At 37.5% G+C, this 20,248-nt stretch overlaps 1 protein-coding gene across 2 annotated transcripts in view; it reads left to right on the top strand.

Annotated features, from left to right (window-relative positions):
- Positions 1-20,248, top strand: part of LOC150101056 (uncharacterized protein C8orf76-like) — a 145,096-nt gene that overhangs the window by 90,535 nt on the left and 34,313 nt on the right. For both annotated transcript variants that reach the window (XM_090401754.1, XM_090401755.1), the window contains one exon: positions 12,699-12,771. In XM_090401754.1, coding sequence (XP_090257880.1) covers positions 12,699-12,771 — 73 coding nt within the window. The remainder of the gene's footprint in view (positions 1-12,698; positions 12,772-20,248) is intronic.

The raw sequence follows: 20,248 nt of genomic DNA, 5'->3' as shown, positions 1-20,248 counted from the left end.
TCCCATACATGGTGCTATCTGTCACGCATGTCATTTTAAAATTGGTGCAAATAATTTTGTGTCAGGCCGGAAACTTTTGGAACCTACTCATATAAGTCAATAATTAGACACAATTCTTTTACTCTGTTGTGCAATGGGATTATCATACATTCTTTCCACCCTGTGGAATTTTCCTTGTTCTGAGACTCCAATTATATAGCTTAGCCTAAGGAACATCTGCCAGTTCAGCTGAACATTTTTAGCATCCGTGCTGATATCCCATTAGTTCCTATTGCCAAATTCATATTTAGTTTTTGGAAGTTTATTTTCCACTTGGTTAGACTATAATAAATTTAGTTTAATCCTTTATCCAAGGGTAAGCAAACAAAGTTTGCACCTGAAGTATCTTCAGGACTGTGCAACTCGTAGTAAAGGTGGACCAAGCTCTCATCACTCCTTGTCTCAGTATCTCCCAGAGATGTGCTTTTCATTATGGGAGATACTGAGGCAGGGAGTGATGAGAGCTTGATCCACCTTTACTACGAGTTGCCTCAGTCCTGAAGATACTTCAGGCACAAACTTTGTTTGCTAACACTTAGATAAAGGATTCAACTAAATTTATCATATTCAGTTTCTGTAACATCTCTAGTACCCGAGTTTCTTCCTCCAGTGTAAAAATAGCTTTAAGCTTTATGTTGCAAGCACCAGGTTTAGCAAAATGGGCACTCATTAGCTGAACAATCTCTTCTGCATCTGCCACCCACATATCAGCATTAATATGTGTTATTCTTTCACATTCATTCATTCATTCTTTTACTAGCAACATAACAATTGAATTCTTTTAAGTCGTCTTTTTAAGCTTGGAGAGCCAGTTTCTTTTCATTCTCATACTTAGCTTTCTATGCAATACCTATAACTCTTCTGGTTGGCTTATAATTGTCATAACTGACATCATCCTTATGTTCAGTGTTCCTTACATGTAATCTTTTTTTTTTTTTTAAGACTCTCTTGCTTAATAATATGATTGTGCATCCAATTCACTCCCGTTCTATTTATCCTTTGAATTCTAGGGACACATTCTGATGTTGCATCACTGATATATTTCTTAATGCTTGCCGTGCACTTTATATCCTTCTCTTCTGTCAACCAATACAATGTGATTGAACCTAGTATTCTAATTTGGTCATAATTTCCTGCTTTGCAGTTCATCATGTAATCTTTTCTAAATGGAATAACTATGCACTTAGTTGCTCCCCAGATCACTACAGCACCTGATCACTGTCACCAACTGGAGGTAAAACAGTTGACTTTTACCCCCCCCCCCCCAACACTATATAATCAAGTTTAAGATTCTTGGATCTCAAGTTCTGTCACATGCTGCTTAAGGAAGTTATGATGCAACAACTCCATAAATTCAGCTTTATTCCTTTAATGAGATCTCAGTGCTACCCAATCAATGTTCAGATAATTAGTCACCTATGATGATTAATTGTTTAGTAGCTATTAGGTTTATTTGGTGATGCGTATCGTCACTAGCAGCTGATTCACGAGGTCTGTAGCAACACACTACCATGTATTTGATCTTGTTAGACACCATATAGCTGCAAACTCACTGTTACACAGAAAACTATTACTAATAGTGCAGTCATATCGATCTACCCTAACCAGACTCAAATCATTCGACAGCATCACATACACTCCTCTCCATTCTTCCTAAAAATACTGTATCTTTTGCACTCAATACTCTCTGCATATGAGAGTCAGGTCTCACTAATACGAATAATCTGAGGTAACAGTGTATTCACTGAACAAACACAAATGCCAGTAGTATAATGAACCACTTTGTTCTTTATACTCCTTGCATTTGTGTATAGACATGCCTTACCTCCATGGTTTTTTTTTTTTGTATACTCTCTTTCATCTGCATGACTCAGTTGGAGAACTTTCAGATTTCCTGTTCATATCTAATGCTTCACTTTTACAGACATCCTTATGTGTACTTGATACTTCTAAACCAAACACACAATCATCTTTTCATCATAATCACCTCCATTATGAAGCATATTTGTATCATCAATATAGTTATATAACTTAGTCACTCTTACATATATAATTTTTACTATTCCTCTCATCATAATCTAGTTTCCCCCTGACTTTTTTTTTTATTACCTAATGGGTATTAAATGATTAATCATCATGGGTGACTTTCAGGAAAGACACTGGTTTCCATAAAGTTAAATTTTTGATTTTAGCACCTGGAAAACTCAACATAATAACAATGTCAAAGGTTGCATTTTTCATAAATGAATCTTCATACTATATAATTTCCTTCTTTTAATAATCAATTTTACCTACTAAATTATTGTTATGCAATTTCTTACTTGATTCAGCACTTGTTTCTTTTGCTGCTTATCCTTCCAATGCTTCTTTAATCATTCTTCAGCTCTTTCCAGTTCCCTCATCTATCTAATAATTTGTTTAAGTCTAGATATTTCCTAAGTTAATTCACACTCAATATCCTTCTTAGTTCCCAACATGGCATAAATCTGTTCACTGAGACAATCCCCTTGTTAACAGTTTCACTAACATCTTTTTTGCTACTCTACTGTTTTTGTTAGGTTATGGTGCCATTTTATGGTACTAGTTCAATATTACAGTACTACAACAAAATATTAGGAAATATATGTAGTACTATAACTACATGAAACTGAGCAGTAATATTACTACAAAAAAAAAAAAATATTAATCTAAGAAAATAACCCAATAAAACAGATAAAAATCACTAATTTCACAGGAATTTCTGAACTTCAAAAGTAGTAAATGATTTTAAAATACATGATTTCTATAAATTAAGGAACAGAGAGAAAAATCATAATTAAAAAAACTGCACGATGAATTTTTATACAATTTAATGAAAAGCAGTATGATATGAGATGTGAAAGAAACATCCACAAAAATTATAAAAAATAGTTTAATTCACTACCAAATTGGTATGTGGAGACTGGTCAAAAACGAGGTCCATATGCATGATACCCTCTTCTCAAGATACTGGTCCACGAGCTTTGCTTGATGAGGACAAGCATTATCGTTTTGTAGAATAAATGTCTCTCCTATCATGTGTGCATATGGTTGTAGCATTCATGGTTCTACTAGAAAGCACATACAGGTTGGTGTGTCCATGCAACAAGATGCCTCTCCAAATCATCACACTGCCTCCACCATAAGTGTCTCTTTAGAGGGATATTTATTTATTTATTCTTATGGCAAAAGCAGCTACAGGTCAATGTCCAGACCAGAAAGCCAATCCAGGGCCTCATCTGTCACCTTGTAGATGTCCTGGAGGCCACCACCATGAAATCGGCACCTTGGGCAGTCATTCACAATATATGAGTGATCGTCTGGGCCACAGGGGAACAGTTACAATAAGGGTGGTCTGATAGGCTCCATTTATGCAGTAGGTGGCCAAATCTGCCCTGGTTAGTTCTGAACCTGTTGATAGATGACCAAATCTTCTTAGGAAGGACAAAACCAGGCTGTGGAGCACAGGGATCTTCAACCAGGAAACCATTTGTTGGAAGATTGTTGGAACAGTTCTCTCTCCAGAAAGGGTTTCGTGATTTTAGGCGAATACTGGATGGATTTATGAGAGTCTGGTGCAGGAGCGGGTTGCTCATTACTTTATTAAATACTTGCATCAAGGCTTGTCTTCTCTGTATATTTGGTGAAGCAATGTTAGATAGGACAGGCAGCCAGGGGAGAGGGGTGCTTCTCGGTATCCCACTAATTGTGCGCATGGTAGAGTTTAGCTGGGTGTCTATATAATGTTAGTGTGTGCACTTCTTTCCCAGACGGGCACAGTATTCTGCTCCAGAGAATGCAAGGGCTAGTGCAGATGACCTTAAGACATCAGCATCACAACCCCCCAGGTTGTTCGAGCAAGCCATGAGATGATATTATTTCTTGTTTTAACTTTGTTGGACAGGTTGGTGATGTGCATTTTATAGGTTAGGCTTCTGTCCAGCCTCACTCCATGGTATTTCGGGCGAGGCTCATGTTCCACCGTTCACAGAAAGAGAGGTTGATGTGTTGATTGACCTCTGCATTGTTCAGGTGGAATGCTGTGGACACAGTTTTTATTGGATTTGGCTTCAGGTACCAATGCTTGAAGTACACCTCTAGGATGTTCAGAGGGATATGATGATGGTTCTCACCAGATTGGAGAGCATGCCTGGTATCGCTGTGTTAAGCAAATCAGGATTTGTCTGTAAATAATACCAATCCCCATTGTTCTTGGGTTCAGTTGACATGGAGCCTGGCCTATTTCAAATGCTTTTTCTGTGGCATGGGGATAGGGACATGCAAACTACCATTCATCTAATGTACAAACCACCTTCACAAAGTTTTCTATATACATTGGAAGCAGATGTCAACATTCCTTAAGCTGATGCGAAGTCAGATCGTAGCTGATTTGGAGTAGCACTCCTGTTTTGGTGAGCAGATAATCAGAGATATCGGTCAGCCACTTCAGTTGTAGCTCATCGCTTTTCTTCACTGTATCTGTCTGCGACTCTTGGAACTTGTTCCACACTCTGTGAACTACAGAACAACTTATACTCAACTATCTGGATACTTCTGCCTGACTTAGGCTGGCCACTAGTCTTATGATGGCTCATCACCTGAATTAATCAGTTAAACGATGTCTTGCAGCCATGTCCAAGAATTTTGCTTTCACAAAATTTCTTGTTCTCACTCCAGACACAAAATGGAAACCAACACAAAACACTAACTTTTTATGCTGTGATTCATTTGCATATATTGCTGACAGTGGTGCCACCCATTTGTATACGATAACCAGACTCAGCATCACTTTTTTGCATAATATACCGGACTTTCACGTGTCTCCCCCCTTCCCTCAGTTAGCACAATTTTTCTTGGTTTCTTAAATTATGGAAACCAGTGTGTGAATTTTAAATAGATTTTTTACCTACTCAATTTAGGATTAGCAGTTCCAAAGTTGTAGCACGGTCCCATTAGAGCAGGGTGGGTGGGGAGAGAATATGAACTTTTTTTTTCTCTATTTCCATAGAAGCATTGGGTTCATCCATCATGAGGGATTACTAGCAGCCACATTGCCAAACTCTTCAATGTTCCTGCAAGTCATGTATAGTTTGTATGTATGGTGAGTGAAAAATTCAGTATGCCAGGAGGAAAAAAACCCTGCTCATTTGAAAAGTTTTTGTAAAGATTTCTAGTCACTAGTAGAATTGAACCCAGGTTCTTTCAAACCAAAGGGCAAAGCTGCAATGTCCATACAAATGCAATGCCTGATAAACTTCTTTAATTGGAAAAAAATGTCATATTTTTGTTTCCTAATACAATGAAATCAGTTTTAGATAACTGTTGTTTTGCAAAATGGTAGGTTTCAAAAAGATTTACCCTTTCAAATGTTTTTTTTTTTTTTTTTTGAAAGAGCACGAGTGGGGGTGAAACAACATTTGATGTTACTTTTTGTTTACAGATCTCCATCCTCCTCGCATTACATTGCAGTCTATACCCTCTGTCCAAAAAGAAACCGAACTTTTTGAAAATAGAAGAAACTAGTGACCACCTGTTGTATCTTTTTGTTGTTGAAAGCAGCAACCTTCATTAGTGTTGTGTCAACTGTTTATGACATTTGTTTCATTAGAAGCCGAGTTATAGTGCCAAGAGTGACTGTGTTTTGACGAATAATCGGAAAATGAGTTTCAAACAGAGAGCTACGATTGACTTTCGTGTTAAACTCAGTAAAAGTTTTACCGAAAACACATCAAATGCTTCAAAAACCATACGGTGATGAATGCTTATCCCGTAAGTTTACAAGTGGTTTAAGCGATTTCAAAGTGGTCGTGAGAGGCTTGAGGATGACGAAAAGCTGGGCCGTCCAAAAACTGTACTGAACAAAGTTAACAAAAAGTGTGTGATTTCATCAAAGAAAACCCAAAATCAACTGTGCACAACATTTTGACCCTTCGTAAATTGAATTTGTGATTTGTTCCCAACAAGTTGACCATTCGATACATTTTTTTTGTCGACCAAAAGATGACGATCTAAAAATGTATCGAATTGAACACTGCAATGACCTCATTAAAACTGCTCGTAAGGACTCAAACTTCCTTGAAACGATCGCTACTGGTGATGAAACGTGGTGTTTTGAGTAATGAGCCTGAAACAAAGCGCCAGACTGTTAGTGGAGACCACCAGAAGAGGGGGGCATCCAAAAAAAAGTCACTTGGAGAAGTCAAAAGTAAAGACAATGCTGATTTGTTTCTACGATTCCAAAGGCATTATCCACAAAGAATTCGTTCCTCCTGGCCAAACGGTCAAAGGTGAGTTTTTATCTCGAAGTTTTGAAGCGATTGATAGCGAGAATTCGTTGCGTACGGCATAAATATTGTGATGCAGGCAGCTGGTCACTTTTGCACAATAATGCACCATTTTCATCGTTTGAGCATTGTGAGACAGTTTTTGAGCAAAAACAAGTTTGTGTGTTGGCTCACTCGCCATATTCACCTGATTTAGCAATAATGCTAAATCATGAAATAAATTATTTGAATAATTATAATTGGCCTGTGTTTTATTTTCTATCAAAAGTTTGGTTTCTTTTTGGACAGAGGGTGTATTATAACAATGTTATAGCCCTATCCCCTCCTCCTGCACAAACACCCACCATATTCTTCCTGGTTTTTTTTTTGTTTGTTTTTTTTATTTCAATATCCCATAAATAGCATATGCATTCCCGTTCTTTCCATTCCTCTCCCTTCTGACAAATTTAATCATGAAGTATTGGATACTTTGTTGGAAAAACATTATGTATTGTCACAAAGAAATTATCAAAAACTTAAAACCTTATCATGTCAAACCACCTTGGATATATACAATCTCTAAAATTACAAACTTAATACCTCCCCTTTGTCCAGTGACATAGACAGCTCCACCTGCAAACTGGCCAAGCTTTCATGCAGATCACCCTCCCTCACTGAAAACTCTCCCTCATTTATTAAAAATTCTTTAATAATAAAAACTCCAATCCTGACAGATTCTGAAATTATGGTCAGCTTTGATATTACTGCACTGTATACCAGTGCATCTTTAACGGAGATCATTGACCTTGCTAAGCTGTATTTCCCTCTGACATATTTAAATTATTTGTTTCATTTATTCTGGTCATTTTTCATGGAAAGGAAAAATATACAAACAGCAGCTAGATGGTACTATAATGAATTCTCCTTACTAGCCAATTTCTGTGTGGAACACTTTGAAAAGAAAGCACTCAACATGGCTATAATAAACCAATAGTATGGTTACACTCCGTAGATTATTATTATTACGTGACACTGCCAGGGAGTCCAAAGACTCATCTCTTTGGCCTAGACATATTAGATACATTTTTAGTGCATCTAAACAGCCAACATCCAAAAATGCACTTAACAGAAAAACAATTGTTCCCTTTCTAGATACACTAGTAACAACTACAAATGATTCGTTATTCTTTTCTGTTTAATTGGAAGAACAACGGTACATTGCGCCCTTCGAATGGAATAGGCCTAAGTTCGATTCTCGTTGCAATGGGAGGAATCTTCATCTGGACGATTTCAATCGGTGAGTTAGCTTGTCTCATACAGAGGTAGCAGGGTTTTTTCACCTGGAAACTCGGGTTTTTCATCCCACATACAGACAAATCGGCCCTTCAGAACACATACAATTTACAGACAAAAAATACTAGTTGTGGTGGTGGTGGGCAGTAGATGGCGTTGATTCGTAGTAGAGGTTCGGTGTAGTTGTTGAGACAGCTGTAGGTGTCCTCCCGCGATGAGTCTTCGGACTCCTTGGAGGTGTTACGAATAATAATAATATAAAACCTGTGTATAAATGATGCCGGCCTTTGGCTGAGTGGTTAGTGTATCCGCTCTCCAACCAAGAGACTGCTGGTTTGAATCCCACATAGACATGGATGTTTCCGACAGAATCTGAATATGGACTGGATCACCATGGTAGTGGTAGTAGTAGACCCAAAACCTCCCACAATTGAGAGAGGCCTTCACCTGTAGTGGGTAGAAATATAGGTTGTTAAAAAAAAAAAAAAAAAGGTATAAATGAAGGTATTTACTTAAGCGTTCATACCTAGCCCAACAGTATGGCCTCCTCAAAACCTTGACAGAGCCCTAGAGCTATTTGTTCAAAATGACACTGCCTTTGAAACTTACATCAGGTACTTTGCAACACTTTTTAATCAAAGGCTACAGCTGTTGTACTAGAGCCGGCTCATGCCGACTTGCACACAAGTCGATTGTTAAATTTTCAATAATTTTGAGAGATGGTTGTTAATCTGACAGTGGTTATAAACAAACTGTAGAGTGCTTCAATCACAAGTTAGCAGCATTGTATATGGTAATGCCAGCTAGACTTAAAAATGTGAGATGAGAGTATTGTCTGTCATACCTGTCACCTATGATACTTCAAACTGTGAGTAGTAGAATTGTCAGAAGTAGAGCTTTATCATGGCAGATGGGGATAGAACTCAAAGCTCACTAAGGGTATAAGGAAGCATGGAGTGGACTATTGTTACATACTGTGAGTGTAATCTTTAGTTCATGCATTCTCAGTGAGAAACATGAGTGACTGAAAAAATACCCTCCCTCAGTGAGTCCTTGTACTCCCTGGGAGAGCCATAATAGTATTAAAGAAAAATGAGTGGCCAATTTGAAGTTCTGAGAATCAAAACCTGTGTTAGAATTTTATTTCTGTACACAAATGGATCTATCTAGTTGACTGCTATTTTCTTGATAGCTATTATTATTAATATTATTATTATGGGCGACTCCAGATGGGAGTCCTTAGACTCATTGAGAGAGCCCCTAAACATCATGTCCACACATCTATACGACATTGTCACAGTATCTATCATACCTTTCCTTCAACTCACTCACCGTCATAGCACCCACAACAGACTCTGGCAGCTTATTCCACTCATTTACCATTCTAAAAGTAAAGAACCCAGCTCTAACACCCTTACTAACCACACTCTTGCCTAGCTTCCATAGATGTCCCCTAGTTCTCCCACCACCAGTCCTGATCTCAAAAATATCCTCTGAATTAATCCTATAGAAACCCTTTAGCAATTTGAATGTCTCAATCATATCTCCCCTTTTCCGCCTATCAACTAATTTCTGCAACCCACAAATCTTCAACCTGTTCTCATAAGGTTTATTCCATAGACCTGCTATCATCTTGGTCACTTGCCTCTGGATCCTCTCCACCTCCTCCCCATCAAGAAGAAACCTAGGTGACCAAATCTGGGCACCCCAAAATGCATAATCTTACATTTTGTCACATTAAATTGACATCCATTCTCCTTAGCCCAGAACTCTAATCTATCCAAGTCGTCCTGCAAGATTTTGACATCTTCTGCATCCACTAATGCCCTACCCAACTTTGCATCATCAGCGAACAAATGAATTGTTCCTCTTAGATCCTTCCCTATATCGTTAATGAACAAATTAAACAGCAGTGATCCAAGAACAGAACCCTGCGGCACACCACTAGTTACAGGCCTTCTTTTGGACTCTACTCCTGAATAAACTACTCTCTGATATCTCTCCATCAACCACCCACCTATCCATCTCACCAACCCTATATCCATTCCCATATGTTGTAGCTTATGGATTAGAATTCCATGTGTTATCCTGTCAAATGCCTTAGCCAGTTCCTGCAGTATCACTGTAAATCCATTACCCTTATCCAGTTTAGCCATCACTGTGTTATAAAACTTTAGCAAGTTACTGAGGCATGATCTACCCTTCACAAAGCCATGCTGTCCCCCATACAGTATCTCATTTTCATCAATCCATTCCTGTATTTTTCTCTTGACTACTTTCTCCAAGACCTTGACAACGACTCCTGATATGCTGATCGGTCGGTAATTTGCAACAGTAGTCTTGGATCCTCCTTTATGCAGTGGAACTATTTTCCCCTCTTTCCGCACCTTCGGGACTAAACCAGACCCGAGACTCAGATTAAATAACATGGTCAAGGGTACTGATAATTCTTTAGCTGCTTCACATAAGACCTGTGCCAGTATACCATCCAATTCCACAGATGTATTCACATTAAGGTTCTGTAATAGATTATTCACCTCCACTTCATTCATCACAATTCCCATATAAACTAATGGTTCCTTCATTTTTTCAACGTCACCACCTGGATGATATACTCTTGCAAAGTGCTCGCTCAGTAATTCCACTATATCGACTGATTCAGTGACCTCCTTACCATCGTCATTCCTTAAAATCATTCTGCCATGTACAGTTTTTTTTTTTTTTTTTTTTTTTGCTTGCAGCATATTGAAACTGTCTGGGATTCTCTTTAGCTTGCATAGCTAGTTTCCTTTCATAATCCGTTTTTGCTTTTTTTTACCACACTTGTTACCCTTCTGGCATGCGCTTTATACCATTCATATGCCTGCAGGTCACCTAAATTCTTTAAATTCCCTCCACAGTTGTTTCTCTTTTTTGCAGCTCAAGCTTAATGGTGTTATTCATCCATTTAACCTCTACTATTCGGACCCTACATATACAATCAGCCATAACCTCCTGTAAATGCTCCTTGACCACTTCCCATGCTCTATCGACATTCAGCCCTTGCAGTTTTACATGCCATGGCACTGATCCAAGCGATCTTCTAAGCTTGTCATACCTGCCAGCACGGTAATTCCACGTACACCCTGTCTTAATCGAAAATTCCACACCTTTAGCCACCTCCCAGGTCAAGACCTTATGATCACTCTCACCGATAGGTGGCAACATGTGTTAAAAATTAAAAATTATTTTTTCTTGGCATTGTTTATAATATAATATGAATCACTATTATGAATATACAAACAACTGTGTAGAACTGCAATGCTCCCAACTCCTCTCTAGCCAGTTCTTATAATGAAAATAGAGAAAAAGTTGTCAAATCAGCTACACTGAAACCTTGAGTTTGGCTACACTATGTAGATGTATTTGATATTTGGGTACTGACTCAGATACATTTTTAGCATATTTAAACATCTAGCATTCTAAAATACACTTCACTATAAAAACTAATCAGAAACTACCTTTTTTTAAACAAATTAGTTGCATATCTTTCAAATAGTTCATTATCTTCTGTTTACAAAAATTCTACACATAACTGAAAATAATCATAGCCTCACCTAGCCCAGTAACGTAACATTCATGTTACTGGGCCAGGGTTATTTCACTATAACTCATTCATAACTGTTATAGTGGAACTCAGTTAACTATGTCATACTTTTTTTTTATTAGCCAATGGCTACAACCACCATGAAAGTGATATACTTCTTGTCCTCTTCTCTTCAACACATAAGATTATAGAAAAACTAATCATATCTTGTTTTACTTCTAAAAAAATATCCTCAAAGTACTAAACATATAATCTTTGTGCCACTTTTAATCCACACTAGCAAATTTTATTCTTCATTCCTTAAAACATGTATAAATTTACTATGTGTATGCTACTGTCTCATTATGACAAGTATGGACTTTGTTTTTCAACAACATGATTTTGTTGTTGAGATTGTTTTATTTATTTTTGCTGCAACCAATAAACTTGCATATGATTTACTCTCTAATCACCTACATGTAAATATCATCTTAACTGATTTATAATCAGTGGATTCTTTCCCTCTAAAGAGCATGAGAGATCAATGATTTACATCCACCACGGTTCATGGACACACACAGTCTGGTTTGGATTATGGCCAAAGCAACTAAGGCTATTGAAGCTAACGTATTCTTTAATGTATTCCCTTGTCAGTTTGTTTTGTAGGTTGAAAAACCTGAGTTTATGGTGGGGAGGAGGGAATTGTATATATGCTATTGAGACTTGTTAATCACCTTCAGCTAAAGAGTAATGGTGCCAATGTAGTCCTGTGGAAGTGCCATTTGCATCCATGGCACTAAGCCCCAAAGAGAGATCATTCTAGTTGCCAACTAGAGGAACTTTTTCCATACCTTTCTTCAGCCAGTTCCCAAGTTAGACTATGTCTGGCACAGGAAAGTAATGTTTTTCTCCCAGAAACTCAGGTGTTCCATCCCATAAACTCAAGAAAATTGACTATAGAACTTGCACTGTTTCAGATAATAACATAGCGTTACAGTTAAAGACCACAAGGTACAGCAGTTGTCTGCTGTACTCTCCTCCCCAGATGCCAATTAAAATCTCTGAGTCTTGTGTCAGCTGTACTGTGATTGCTAAGGGTGAATACTAGCTGTCCAGTAGTCTTCAAATATTAGTTACAGCTAAATGGCCTTGCATATTCCCCTTGAGGAATAAAAGGTGTTAGTAGATTTATAAAAAGTCATTTTAAAGGTTCATGTCCTAAATGGATTCAAACCTAGGTCTTTTCAGCTGAAGGGCACTGTTGCCAGATGAACTATGTAGATGCTGACATACAGAGAATGAAAATCACTCAGCCAGACTGAATACTAAAATTGCATGCTTTTTTTTTGGAGGTCAGAATGACACCACTCTAAGGTTTCTCTGTAAATATGTTATTTTTCCTATAATGATATTAACTAATTACCTGTATTCATACTAAAGTTTTTCTAGTAGTTATGGAAAGTTTAAAAAAGGACAATGTACTGCATGTGTGTAAAATATGTTTGTTTTATTTTTTCTAGGTTACTATTACAAAGTTGTTTTGCAGGACATCGTTCTTTTGGAAGGACCAAAAACATTTTGTTGCAGCAGAAAGTATGTGATTGTAAAGTACTTCATTCTGAGTATATCTTCAAAGTAAACATTTTAGAACAGTATATAGTTTACAAATTGTTAACTTGAAATTGTTCATCATGATGGCAATTTCCTGATATGTACTCTCAAAACATGTACATGATACTTAGATGGTACTACCTTACTAGCTTCCTCTCAACACTTTTTGTCCAAATTAATCTGTTGTCTAAATATTTTCGTAGACAGTCTTATACGTTGGTTATGCATAAATCACTTAAGGAATTGAACAACGTAGATACGAATATAAATTAAATTACACTTTAATAAATATTTCCGATATTTCGGCAATGTCACGTTGCCATCTTCAAAAGGAACTTACAAAAAAAGGCACGTGCACGTAGGCACTACAACACAGTAACTGAGAATGAAGAGATGAAGCTATTGTTCTCCTAAAAGTCCTGTTGGTACCCTCTAGTGGGCTAAGTAGGTGTTCTTGGCCGTTGGGCCGAAAGTCTGCTGATGTAAGCCTCCCAAATTTGGAGCAGTCGCATACAACCAAATTTGTTGAGGTTTGGAGAGTTTCTTAGGACTGAGGCTGATTCCATAAATAGTCTTTCGAATTTGTATTTGCTACAGTGTATTACTGTAGCTTTCTTCTACAGAATATACAATCACAGTATATTCTGTGGCGTGTATCCAGAGCATGGTCTGCAAGACCAGAATGGCTGTACTTGTGAAAACAGTCCTTGTGTTCAGAAATTCTGATATTCGCTGTCCTGCCTGTTTGGCCAAAGTGAGACAGTTTACAGCTGCAAGCGGACCTGGTATACACCAGGTAGGTCTAGGGGAAGTGGTTGGTCTTTAGTGGAGCAGATAAGGGGTACCAATTTTCTATATGGCTTGTAACAGGAGGTCAGGTCATGTTTTTTTAAGATTTTGGTAATTTTTTCCGAGGTGCCTCGGATGTAGGGAATGCTGATGGATTTAGAGTAATCGTTGTTGTGGAGGGGGGGTTGTGGTTTGTAGGTTTTAATATTTTTTGGATTTTTTTTTTTTGGGAGGGTGGGGGAGTAGCCATTGGCTGAGAAAGTGTCACGGATGTGATTTAGTTCAGTGTTTAGGGCCATGTCGTTAGAACAGATTAGTTTAGCCCTGTTGTATAGTGTTTTCACCACTCCATATTGTTGTGAGGAAGGGGGGGGGGATTGTTGGTGAATGTATCTGCCTGTATGAGTGGGTTTTCTATAAACTGAGAAAACCAAGGTTCCATCAGGCTGATGGGCAATTGTTTTCCTCTTTTTCGAGCGTGAACTTGATTCTGGGGTGTTGGTTGTTTAAGTGTGTTAAGAAGGAGAGCAGTGTTTCAGAGCCATGTGGCCCAATAGCGAACACATCATCAACATAGCGAAGCCATATGGTTGGTTTTTGTGGGGCAGAGACTAAGGCTTTTTCTTCAAAGGTCTCCATAAAGAAATTGGCCAAGGGTGGGGTTCACCACTCTCACAATCAGGCTCAGCTCTAAGAAACTCTCCAAACCTCAACAAATTTGGTTGTATGCGACTGCTCCAAATTTGGGAGGCTTACATCAGCAGACCTTTGGCCCAACGGCCAAGAACACCTACTTAGCCTGCTAGAGGGTACCATCAGGACTTTTGGGAGAACGATAGCTTCATCTCTTCATTCTCAGTTACTGTGTTGTAGTGCCTGCGTGCACGTGCCTTTTTTTGTAAGTTCCTTTTGAAGATGGCAACGTGATGTTGCCGAAATATCGGAAATATTTATTAAAGTGTAATTTACTTTATATTCGTATTTACGTTGTTCAGTTCCTTAAGTGATTTAATAATGTCTAAATATTGTTGGATCATGCTTCATTATACATAGATCTGTCTTCCTCCAGATCCCATTTTCCCATTATTTTTGCTTTGAATATTTGTCCTGCTGTCTTTACATATTCCATTCTTTTTAGTGATTATATCTTAGATAGTTTTCTATAAGCATTCTTGAATATTAATAACATCAAGTTAATTCTTTATTTCTTTATTTTTAATATTATTATGTGATACTTCCGTGGAGTCTAAGGACTCAATGTGGGTGGGGTTTACTCCAATATACGCAATTCACCATCTCTCCTACTAAATCCTCCACTTACTACTCCTGCCACAACTCTACTACCACCAACAACAGTATTTTTTTTTGTCTGTAAATTGCATATGTTCATGATTCTGCATTGATGTTACCTGTTTACTTTCCTTATTTTCCTCTGAATGTTCATATCTGTAGGCTCTCCAGTCTTGAATCAACTGTTTTATTTCAAACCTGACTTTAAGATTTTATGTTAATATTGGATTTTAGTGTTGAACTTTGGTGCAGGTAAGTAGGCTTTCTTTCTTTCAGAAACTTAAATTTTAACCTGGTGACTCGAAAAAATTTGCCATAGAACTATTTCACAGTAATGCCAGCTAGACTTAAAAATGTGAGATGAGAGTATTGTCTGTCATACCTGTCACCTATGATACTTCAAACTGTGAGTAGTAGAGCTTTATCATGGCAGATGGGGATAGAACTCAAAGCTCACTAAGGGTATAAGGAAGCATGGAGTGGACTATTGTTACATACTGTGAGTGTAATCTTTAGTTCATGCATTCTCAGTGAGAAACATGAGTGACTGAAAAAATACCCTCCCTCAGTGAGTCCTTGTACTCCCTGGGAGAGCCATAATAGTATTAAAGAAAAATGAGTGGCCAATTTGAAGTTCTATCTGAGAATCAAAACCTGTGTTAGAATTTTATTTCTGTACCCAAATGAATGAAAATTTTCCATTAATGACCTCAGTATTTTTGTCAAAGTGGTAAATTACATTCTAACTATGAAATATATTCATAATATTCCACTGATTGATAGAAAAAGGATTCTGGGTCTTCTGGGGGAAATAAACAGGTTTTGGTTCTTTAAATCAGAAAACTATCATCCGTTCATCATTTCAAAGAATGCATTACAAACCATGCCAGAGATTAGATTTTTTTATATCACTTCTAACAATGCACAGATCAAGGGGAAAGTAAGCTTTTGATATTCTTCTTGAAGAGCTGTAGGTTGTAGTCTTTGGAGAATACTTCATGGGAAAGGCTGCTCCATAGAGCCAAGGTAGATGAAATGACATATTAATGCCAGTAATAGGTTCGTGAGTCAGCAATTCAACTATAAAATGTTGAGCAGCTGTCTTTTCTGACCAGAAACCTTTTTGCATCCAAGTTGTTTGATATTCTTCTGATGTCTTTATTGTAGGATACACGAGTCATGTGTTTCAGTATTCCAGGTGAAGTAGGAGGTGATCTGCATTGGTCATCTCTGAAGAAGTCAGAAAAGTGATATCAGGAGATCAGCTTTATATTTTTTATACTTTATATTCTCTCATAGACTACCTGGCACAGTTCTTGGAAAACCATCACTTAGATACTGAGAGAGAATTTTGAACAGATTAGAGAATGAGGAACATTCCAACATGAATAGTTTTTGTAGGAACAAGTATCTGGAGATGGAGAACAGAAACAGTAGTGTAACCATGGAAGGGAGGATTGAAAGTCTTCGAGATCTTCCCATTTGGCAATCTCGAAAGGACACAAGGTTATGAATAGATGAGAGAAGGACACTTCACTAGAGTTGAAACTTGGATGAGATTGTGATCTGATTTATGGAGAGGAGGAACACAATCACCTCAACAGAAATCCAAATCCAAATGACAGTTCTCAGCATACTCATCTATGGCTCTCAAAATATAGAGCTAAAAACAATCAACAATATAGGATACAACTCATACCATGCAGAATTAATAACCATTAACAGCACTGCAACATTTGGATACACAAAACCCAAAGGAATTTATATTTTTCACCGATTCCTTAGCAGCCCTTCAAGCTATTAAGAACTGCTACACTAGCCATCAAGAAATATTTAGAGACATAGCAAAAACATAAACTACAGAAGGATTCCAAAATAATTTTCCAATGGATTCCATCCCATGTGGGATTAAAGGGAAATGAAACTGCAGATGAAGTAGCAAAAATGGCAGCAACATCAAGTGATACCACAGATCTTGATCTTTTTAAAACTACTCAAAAAAGTAAACATAAAAAGAATGATTCTCCAGGACATGACTCACCACTGGTATTCAGCAGAAAAACCAGGAGCTACCATCAACTCTAAGTTTAATTGCTGTGCCACTACAATGACCTCTCACCTCAAGACCAGCTGCACAAGACCAATCAAGTTTAGCAATGGCAAAAAAGTCTTCCCCATCTGCAAAATCTGTAACATCGAGGAAGGCATCACCACTGTATTTATTGGCTTGTATGAATATTTCTAAATATGAACTTTATAACAACCCAGAAAAGGTGCCGTATAAAATACAGTGATACCCCGAAGTTACGCGGTAGGCAGGACCAACAAAAAGCGCACAAGTTGAATTCGCATAACTCGGGATATAATTTTGCATGTAATTTATACATACAAACATACAATTGGGACCAAAGGTTTTAAAAAACACCTATATTTTTTAAGAAATATACAGTAATCATAATTGTGGTTTTTCGTACATAAAAAAAAAAAGTTATTTTGATGCTGATGGTTTCATAAAATCTAATAGATTCATCTGACGGCATAATGTCTTTTTCTTGTCACGCATAATTTCTTCATAGCAAGCCAGTGATTTTTTATTCCTTGCCTTGTGGCTACAATTCATTCCTCGTTAGAATCTATGTCCTCCAAAATCTGTAAACTTTTCTTAATTAAGCTGAGATCTTCTGTTAATTTTGCAATTCTCATGCGCTTTTCTGGTAAAACGATCTGAGGTTTCGGTCTCTTCAGTAGCGCTTTGCTTATGCATCTCTATGAGCTCGTCGATTGTAAGCTCCTTGTTATGCGAGTCACGCATAACAAGGTAAGCTCGCTGACATCTTCACTGTCGACTTCTAAATCTAATTGACTGGCAAGGTTGACAACTTCTTCTATTGCCTCAGCAACTTGATCAGTTTCTGGCAACATTTCCGTTTCGCATTTAAAAAAGGATGGACAAAGTTTTTTCCAGACACCATTCAAGGTTTTTTGGGAAATTTCACCCCAAGAATCTCCGATAATTCTTACAGCATCTAAAACATTAAACTGTTTCCAAAACTCTTTAGAGTGCTGCTCATTTTGTCTCATAGCTTCATTCAGACTTACAAACGAATGCCATGTAGTACGCTTCGAATGTTTTGATAACTCCTTGGTCCATCAGTTGAAGTAAGCTGATTGTATTTGGAGGCAAGAAAACAACTTTTACACGTGGATCAAAATCAATTAAAGTTGCAGGAGGATGACCAGGTGCATTATCAATAATGAGCATAACTTTAAACGGAATTTTTTTAAACTGGCAATAACGTTCAACTTCAGTAATGAAGTGGTGACCAAACCAGTCTTCAAAAATAGAAGCTGTCACCCAAGCTTTAGAATTTGACTTCCAAAATCACTGGCAAGCCAGCTTTCGATTTTTTTTTCAGAGCTCTTGGATTTTCGGAGTGATAAATTAAGAGAGGTTTTAATTTGCAATCACCAGCTGCATTACTGTCAATCGGTCTTTGGAAGCCTTAAAGCCAGGAAACGTTTTTTCTTCACGTGTGCGATGAAAGTTCTCTTAGGCATCTTTTTCCAGAACAAGCCGGTCTCGTCTGCATTAAATATGGTTTGACTGCTATAGCTACCTTCCTCGATGATAGCCTTAAGTGTCTCAGGAAAAGCAGACGAAGCCTCTTTATCAGTGCTTGCCGCCTCTCCGCGATTCTGTGCCAGTTACAGCAATTTTTAAATCGGTTGAACCATTACTGGCCACGAAATTTTCTCCTTTGGCCGCTTCTCCAGTTTCTACTTTTAGCCTCTCAAAAATCAGCTTGGCTTCACTACATATCGTCGTTTGATCAACTGGGCAATTTTTTACTCTCACTTGATTATCACACCATAATTTAAGCATCATTTCCATCTCACCAATAATCCCATGACGTTTATGAATTATGCTTGAATTCAATGATTGGGCATTTTTCACAGTAGCGAGAATTCTTTCTTTATCTTTCATGATTGTTCTTACTGTGGATTCCTGTAGATCGAACTTCTTTGATAGCTCACAAATTTTCATTCCGCCTTCAAAATCCTTAATAATGTTGAGTTTTGTTTCCAAAGTCAATGTTTTTCTTTTCTTGCTAGCTGTAGAAGAATCGTACTTGCTTCTTTTGGACAACATTATTATTTTTTATGTGATTTTGTAGACTATAAAAATCATGTATGAATGGAGACCGCGTGAAACAAATCAGTGCTTGTTCACAGCATGTGCAACACTGGCGAATGCGGCCGGCACAGAAAGATATGACTAGTGGTGAGGCATGACGGGAATACGTACATATAAGAAACCGCATAACTCCGGATTCACATAAGTCGGGGTATTACTGTACATGAATTTGACCTCTGTGATCTGGTGTAAAAATACCATGGGATAATAAAAACAGATGGCAGTATCATATTAAAAATAAAGATATAAAGGAAAGAACTTGAAATTGTTAACATAGAAAATCTCAGATGATATTGATCACTTAAACTGAATGGAAGAGGAAAGGTTGGCAAAGCATGTATTCTTTGTCATGCTGCCAGGAAAAAGACCCAGAGGAATACCAAGATCTAGCTGGATTGATACAGTAAAAAGGTCTAATAATGTTGGGGTCTTGACAGATAACAGGAGATTTGGAAGAAAATTGTCAGTAGGAAGAAGTTAGTAATGATGTAATACATACAGATATATACATAAAGATCAACTCTGCATCCTCTTGAACATTCCTTATGCCTACAGTTTGGACAGCTTTGCACAGACTGGTAGATTAGTTAACATCCTCCTGGGAGATCATAAAAATTAAATATGTGATCATCTGTATGGCAAATGGGATTGGCAGACCATGCTCTGGATGCTTCTTCATGGATCAGATATAATGATGTAATTTTCTCCATAGAAGCCAGCCTGGCTGAGTGGTTAGCATACCTGCTCTTCAACCAACAGGTTGTGGGTCCAAACCCACTGCGGGCATGGATGTTTGTGCAGTATCGCCATTAAAATCATAAATCATTATCACTCCATAGAAGCCATTATAGGTCTGAGAGACTATTTTTAGAATCAGCATCAGCTATGAAGTACTCTCCTGACCTCAACAAGTATGGTTGTATTAATTTACCAAATATCTCGTTGACTATAATTTTAAAAATTGATAGCCTGACTTCTCTTAATTATTTTGTGGTTATCTGATCCATAGAGGGTGCAATTTAAATTGTTTTCTTCAATTACATAGTAGTTTAGTGCTGTGTGCCTCTAACAGTTATAATTGTGCATCTAATGATACTGGTGGGAAAAAATCAATGAAATATTAGGGAGTTTAATAAATATTTTTTTCTCTCTTGGTGCTGTTTATGCCATAAAACATGAGAGGGG

This window comes from Typopeltis vanoorti, chromosome 12 (genome assembly GCF_054136105.1).
Source record: "Typopeltis vanoorti isolate ZY-2024b chromosome 12, IOZ_Tvanoo_1.0, whole genome shotgun sequence".
NCBI lineage: Eukaryota > Metazoa > Arthropoda > Arachnida > Uropygi > Thelyphonidae > Typopeltis > Typopeltis vanoorti.
This window is presented reverse-complemented; position numbering and strand designations above follow the sequence as displayed.